Source organism: Octodon degus, unplaced genomic scaffold, assembly GCF_000260255.1.
Source record: "Octodon degus isolate 3935 unplaced genomic scaffold, OctDeg1.0 scaffold00268, whole genome shotgun sequence".
Lineage (NCBI taxonomy): Eukaryota > Metazoa > Chordata > Mammalia > Rodentia > Octodontidae > Octodon > Octodon degus.
This window is the reverse complement of record NW_004524844.1, coordinates 2,001,956-2,009,367: the sequence shown is the minus strand read 5'-3', so window position 1 is coordinate 2,009,367 and position 7,412 is coordinate 2,001,956. Positions and strand designations below refer to the sequence as shown.

Sequence of the window (7,412 nt, the reverse complement as noted above, 5' to 3'; positions counted from 1 at the left end):
TAAATAAATAAATAAATAAACTTTAAAAAAGTGGTTTTCTGTTTTGTGTTTTTGAGACAGACTCACTATGTAGTTCAGGCTGGTCTTGAACTCAATATGTAGCCCAGGCTGATCTCAAACTCAGGGTGACTGTCCTGCCTCAGCCTCCCAAATGCTGGGATGACAAGCATGTACCATACCCAGTGAAATGTAGTCTTACCAAAGCATTTCTGCTGTATTTCAGGGTAAAGTATTTTACGCTATTTCCACAATTAAAGCTACATTTAAATTAATTAAAATGAAGTGGAGGGGCTGGGGATTCAGTTCAGTGGTAGAAGACTTGCCTATAAGCTGGAAGCCCTGGGTTCGGTCCTTGGTACCAAAAACAAAATGAAGTGGAAGTGAGTATTTTTCTTCTCTTGGTCACTTATGCTTCATTTCTAGTGCTAAATAATGGCTGCTTTGGTCAGATTGGCTCGAAGCATGTTTACTTACGGTCTTGTGAGGGAGCAAAAACCAGTCGGTGAGGACTGAGCAGGAACACCTCTCCAGATGCTGGAGAGCGGTGGATGAATGGGTGCATTCATGGAAGAATGGTTGGCTGGACAGGTGAGTAGGTTATGGGTGGATGATGGACGGAGCGTGTCATGAATGGATAAAAGGAGTAGAACGGATGAGTGGATGGATAGGTAGGTGAAGAGCTGAATGGATTCCTGGTTGGGTGGGTGGGTGGGTGGGTAGGTGGATGATGGATGGACAGTGAATAGACAGGTGATGGATGGGTCCTTGGATAGGAAAATCTCACGAATAGGATAGATGGATGGATAGATGGATGGATGAGGAGTTGGGTGGGTGAATGGGTAGATGATAGGTGGTTGAATGGATGATGGATGGATAATGAATAGATAAAATGATGGCTAGCCCCTTGGGTGGATGGAAGCATCTCATGAATGGGTAAATGAAATGGATGGATGGGTGGCCGGGTGGGTGGGTGGATAGATATCTGGATGGGTGGGTGGTAGATAATGGGATAGATGGATGGTAGGATAGGTGGGTGATCAGATGGATAGGTTGATGGATGGATGGTTAGATAGATAAAGAATCAACGAATATTTGAATGAATAGTGGATGAGTGAAGGAATAAGTCAATAAATGGATAGAGGGATGTTATAGTGGCCACTTTGTCTTTATTATAACAAAATACATGAGACTGGTCTTTTATAAAGAAGGAAGTTAATTCCTCTCATGGTTCTAGAGGTGACAAAGGCGTCAGCAGGCCCTCGAGGCCCCTCCCCCCAGCTCTTCACCGCACTGATGCAGCCTCTCTCGCGGGCCTACAGTCATCGCCATTCTTTCGTGGGCTCCACCTTGATGACCTCACCTAACCTAATCACTTCCCAAAGGCCCCACCTCTAAACATCACAGTTGGATTAAGTTTCTACCCTCCTAATACCAGTAACATAAGACGTTGGGGATTAAACTCCTGCGTGGTTTCCATGAGGTCGAGGAAGAAACCCTAGTCAAGCACAGCAGCTGGGCCCTGGCGCTGAGTGGATCTCAGCCCCGCCTCCTGCCCCTGCGGCCAGACCTGGGCGACCCCTGCGGCCTCTGCCCCGCCCCCTCCCAAGTCCCGTATGTTCAGGGCCCTGATGGGTTTGTATGGGATCAGCCTCCCTTGCCGCAATGGCCAGGACGTTGCCGGTGTCTCTGGGTCCCTCCCAGGCCCCTGTCCTGAGTCACCTGTGCACCTTGTCATTCCTTCTTCCCTGTTGATCACTCCTTCCCCCCTAGATCAGACAGCGGGTCCTCCTGGTCTTCCAGTGTCTCTCCTTCTGGCAGCCCCTCTGAGGGAGGGACGAGAGGCAGCACGGGGTCCACGGCAGGACGCTCACCCTCTCTGGGCCGCCCCTCACTTCCCTAGCAGAATGATCTCTCCCATCTCCCTCTCCTGTGCAACAATAATTAGTAAATAAAACTTAAAGCCCGCACGTGCCAGGCACGCCTGTCACCCTAGCACTCTGGGAGGCTGAAGTGGGAGGATTTCCAGTTTAGACTTCCTGAGACTCTGTCTCAAAGGGGAACTGGGATGTAGTTCAGCGCGAAGGCCCTGAGTCCAACCCCTGGTACCAGAAACAAGACAAAACAAAAGCTGATTTTTTGGGGGAAGGTGTTTATTCATCTGACCAGAATCTCCGCGACCCCTGAGAAATAAGTTTCTTTAAAAAAATCCTGTCAAAAAATGGGGCTGGGAAGATGGCTCAGTGGAATAAGTGCTTTCCTGGCAAGCGCAAAGGCCTGAGTTCAATCCCCAGTTCCGCAAAAAAAAAAAATCCTGTCAAAATGTTTTTGGTAGGTTGTTTTGGAGGTGGCAGAGCAAATTTATTTCCTTTCTTGATTCATCTCTCAGAAGGTGTTTTTAAACATGCCAGGCCCATTTCTTCTGCTCAGTAAAAATGTCACTTCTGGGGGGTCTGGGATTCTCAGGCAGACCAAGGATTGGGCTTGGGACCAGTGCAGGGAACACACAGCTTGGGAGGACAGGGCCAGCAGCCACGCACACCCCAAGTGGCCCCCATTGTCCTTGCAACAGCTGACCAAGTGGATGCCAGGCACAAATGGGGAAACCAAGGCGCTGCTGTCCCCCAGGCCTGGGCAGCCCCAGTCAGGGCTCCTGCTGCGTCTCTGGGTCTGTCTCTCTTCCTCACTGGACTTCTCTGGTGATTCTGTCCCGATCAGTGTCTTTCACCATCTGTCTCTCCATGTGTCTCCGTCCCAGGATCTTTCTGTCTCTCACCTCTCTTGTCCTCTTGGTCTCTATCACTGACCCTTCCTGTCCTTGGTCTCTCTGTGTCTTTCACTCTGACCTTTTCTCTGTCACCCCAGCCATGTGTCTCTGTTACTTGGCCCCTGCGATGTCACCCAGGAAGGCACCGTTACTGTCTTGCACCCAGCTCTTCCCCGGGCACTTAGAGCAGCACCTAGCAGGCAGCAGATGCTCAATAAATAGCTTTTCTTTCTTTCTTTTTAAATTTTGTTCACTTTCCTGTGATTCTCTCTCTTTTATTTATTTAATTTTTTGTGGAACTGGGGATTGCACTCAGGCCTTTGCACTTGCCAGGGAAGCGCTTATTCCACTGAGGCGTCTCCCCATCCCATTTTCCTTTCTTTCTTTCTTTCTTTCTTTCTTTCTTTCTTTCTTTCTTTCTTTCTTTCTTTCTTTCAAACCGGGGATTGAACTCAGGCCCTTGCGCTTGCCAGGCAAGCACTTATTGTACTGAGCCATCTCCCCGGCCCTCAGCAAATAGTTTTTGAAGAAATACAAAAGAATAAATGAAGTCAGGTGCGGTGGCCCACGCCCGCAATCCCAGAATTTGGGAGGCTGATGTAGCAGGGATCCCACCAGGGTGAGGCCAGCCTGGGTTTCAGAGCAAGACTTTGACCCCAAAATTCAAAGGAAAAAAAGAGAGAAAAGAAAAAGAAAGAAAAAAAATGAATGAATGAACGAACGAACAACGTGGGTGGATGGGCTGTGCCAGAGCCGCCTCCGAGGTGCCATTGGTCCGGGCGGCGCTGCCCCGCCCTCCTCTCCCGCCCCCTCGGAGCCCGGAGGTACCCGTCCCTCCCGTCGGGCCGCGCGGGGCGTGGGCAGCACCTTGGCGAACCGGCTGCTGCCCCGCCCCTGGGCGGGCGAGGTCGCATCTGGCTGGCACCTGGCGCTCGCTCGGCGACAGACGCGGGCTGCGCGCCACTAGCTGGCTACTCTCTTCCTGCCCCTCGCTCACAGCCATGGACGGGCCCTGCGCCCCAGAGATGTCGGACTACTCTGAGAACAGTATCTTCAGGTGAGGTGGCCCAAAAGCCTGGGATTTGGGGGACAGGGACTAAGCTAGTGGCCCCAGGACCCCTCTGGGCCATTGGCACTGAGTCAGCCCAGCCCCTGTTGCTCCTCTATGCAAGGGACCCACAGCTGCCACCTCCCTGGTGCCTGATTAGGGGGTGCTTGGCACCCAGGAACTGCCTAGTAAAACTGCAGGCTTGCTGTACCCCATTTCTTCCCAGGATAACCCTCCAAAGCCCTCCAAGAACAGGGGAGAGTGCCGGGGGTGGTATGTGTCTGTGAGCCCAGCACTCAGGAGGCTGAGGCAGGAGGATTGCCACAAGTTTGAGGCCAACCTGGGCTACATAGTGAGACCCTGTCTCAAACAAAGAAAAAAGCAATGAGGGTCCTTCCCATGGGTTAGAATGTGACCCTGCTTGGACTAGGGTGTTGGCAGAACAAGGGGGGGCAGGATAGGGACACCTGAGTGTCCTTGAGGGACAAAGCTGTGCCCCAGGAAGTGAGGGCCAGGAGGGAGAAGGAAGGAAAGAGCCTTCCAGCTCCTGGCAGCACCCAGTACGTGAGACACCTGCCCAGGAGCACCTGCTCCCCAGATGGGGAAACACAGGCTGGAAGGGAGAAGGGCCCTGTCACAGGCCCTCTGCCCGAATTGGCCCTGACCTGGGCACGGTGGGTTCCTTCTCCGGAGCAGCCTTGGTGGGAGTCTCCCATGCCTCTCCCATGGGCTCCATTTCTCCAAGGAACAGATGAGGCCCAGAGAAGGCAGGCAGCCGCCTGTGAGCACAGCACAGTGCTGGGGTGACCTCTGGCTGCCTGGGCAGTGAGGAGGGGACAGGGCCGCGTCCTCCCCACCCCTGAACACTGCTGGGCTCTCCCTTGCCCCAGATCCAGGGCCCCACAAGTCAGGACTTGAGAGATGGTGCTGCTAACCCCAACCAACCAAGTGCTGTGTGACCCGAACAACCCGAGATGTGGTTCCTAGCCATCTCTGGGCCCATGGGAAAGGGGTCCGCTTCACTACTCAGCATTTCCTGCCCAGGGCTGAGGCTCCGCCTTGTGTCCTCAGAAAGTAACTCCCCCACAGAGTCCCTGCATACACACACAAGGTGTCCAGGCACTGCTCCTCCCGCAGTGTCCCTGCAGCCCTGTCCCTGGGTCAGGCCGTGGACACTGCCCCAGGCCGCAGCCTCCCCCACACTCTGAGCCTCAGCTCTTGGGGAGCTTCCCCGCCTCACTGGGTCCCCAGCTGCCTCTCCTATCTTCCCAGCCACTCCAGGATGGGGTGCTGCCTCGCCCCCACCCCACCTTGTGACTTCCCACATTCCATCCATGGAGTGATGGTGACTGATGTCACATTCCTGGCCACACCTCGGGCTCCCTGCCCCAGGCCTTGACACTAGGTTTCTGCCACAGGGATCCCTACAGAGGCTCTGTCAAAACTCTAAAAAGTCTGTCCCCAGCTGGCCCTTTCTGCAGCCCTCTGGGGCTCCTCCTTCCTGGTGACGGCTCACAAAAGCTTTGTAAGATGGAGATATTTTATTGAAGAGTAATCTTCCTCCCAAGAGAAATACAGAGTGGAGGCCCCTGGTTTGGAATGGGGCTCAGGCTGGGCGGCACCCTCCAGGGCCACAGGAAGCAGGGGGCAGCCTCAGCACCTCTCCATCTCCCCCATTCTAGGCCTTGGCATCAGCCCCAATGATGGGTCGATCACCTGATCCATCCACGCTGTCCCTGCAATCATAGCCCCTCCTCAGGGGCGACCTCCTCTCTGCTCTCTCTCCCTTGCTGGCCTGACTGCATCCCAGGCTCAGCGCTTTCAGGGCCACATTTGGGATTCCTTGACCAGGCCAGGGAAAGGATGTGCCTACCTGGGGCCCCAACAACACTGGCCTGTGCTCAGATACCCCCTGTGGCCCCGAGCCTCAGCCAGTTGGGGACAGCATGGAGCTAGTCCTAGAGAGGACCCACAGCAATGAATGAACCAATGGATAGAGGCGAGATTGGGCAACGTGGGGCCGGGATGAGTCAGGGTTACCAGGCAGGCAAGGAGGGGCGTGCCGGGAGGGCTGGACTGTGAGCGCTGACGCCCCCAGGAAAATCAGACACGTCCTGGGTCTGTAGGGGAGCGTAGGAAATGCCTCCCCGCGTGGACCCACAGTGGGCCAAAGCCAGTAGTGCCTGGGACCGAGCTAGCCTGCTGGCATTTTTATTTTTTAACTTGAATTTTTTGGAGGGGAGGAGGGGGTTGGTTTGGTTTTTGAGACAGGATCTCACTTGAACTCTCTAGGTAGCCCCTGCTGGCCTCAGACTCTTGGCAATCCTGCTTCAGCCTCCTGAGTGCTGGGGTCACAGGCGTGTGCCACCACACCCAGCTCCTGGTTGCATTTTAAGCCTCCTGAATGAGAAAAACTAAACCATACACTGTTTGGGGGTGATTGGCAGCCTGTGGTACAATCCGTCCAAAAGTTAATCTGGACTGTGAAAGAGCAAGGCCACTCCTCCGAGCTTTCAGAACAAGGGGTTTGTTGTACCCTGCGCTTTATAGTTGAGATGAGTTCCATGCAGCCCGTGTATATCCAGGGGACTAAAGGGCCTATAACAGCATCATACGAGCTCGAGGAGGAAAGAAGCAGGAGGCAGGCATGATGGGCAGCTGGGGCCGAGCAGCTCCGAGATCTGCGCGCTTAATGCGGTGTATATCCCACTTAATCCTCCCAGCGACCTGCCTGCCTGGGATCAACCCGTGTGGATGATTAAGTGCCGCCGTCATGTCATCCCATTTAAAACATGAGGCCCAGAGAGGTTGAAAAACTTGCCCGGGGTCACACAGCTGTCAAATGGGGCGTAGCTGGGGTTTGAACCCGGAAAACCTGACTCTAGCACACCTTCAGTCTAGGGATGAGGAAGGCGGGACGGAGCAGGATCCCTGCGGAGCTCCTGCCCCAGGAGGCTTCCTGACCTCCCCTCTGGAGCTCAGGTCAAGGCCCGCTAGGGCAGCAGCCTTGGACCCGCTGGGCCGCACCCTTGCTGGCCCGGCCCGGAACAGCCTCAACTGCCGCCCCTCCCTGATTTCTGGGTGCCCGAGTGGGGACCTTGTGATCTCTGCTCTTTAGGGCCCCTCCTTGCCAGGGCAGCTGCGCGCCTGAATGGTTTTACTGCGCAGCACCCTGTAGCCGCCTATAAAGCATTCCACATGGGCCGGCCGGTGGGGATGCGGCAGGCACAGGGCAGGAGGGCCTGGGCTCTGAGAGACTCAGCCTCTGTCTTGTGTCCCTCGTGGTCCCTGGAGTCCCGAATAGGCACCAGAAGGTCCAGGACACTTGCCACCTCTGTTCACTCTTGGGGAGGAAAAGGGACCTTTAGGCCAACGGAAGCATGGAAGACCCTGATCTTGCGAGGAGCCCTGGACAGAGGCCTTCAGAAAGATGTGGGGGCCCCTCAGTGGGGACTGAGAGGCAGAGAAAGTGGGGATACCACCACTGCAAGGCGTGGTGATGCATGCCTGTGCTCCCAGCGAGTGGGAGGTTGAGGCAAGAGGACTGCCGTAGTTCAAGGCCAGCCTGAGGTAGGAAGCAAGACCCTGTCTAAAAAAGAA

General features: G+C 54.9%; 1 protein-coding gene across 1 annotated transcript in view; it reads left to right on the top strand.

Moving 5' to 3' along the window:
* The first annotated feature begins 3,671 nt into the window (after window positions 1–3,671).
* Sult2b1 (sulfotransferase family 2B member 1) overlaps window positions 3,672–7,412 on the top strand; it is a 24,372-nt gene continuing 20,631 nt past the window's right edge. Inside the window, exon 1 of the mRNA XM_004646530.2 lies at window positions 3,672–3,821. Coding sequence (XP_004646587.1) covers window positions 3,766–3,821 — 56 coding nt within the window. The 5' untranslated portion in view covers window positions 3,672–3,765. The remainder of the gene's footprint in view (window positions 3,822–7,412) is intronic.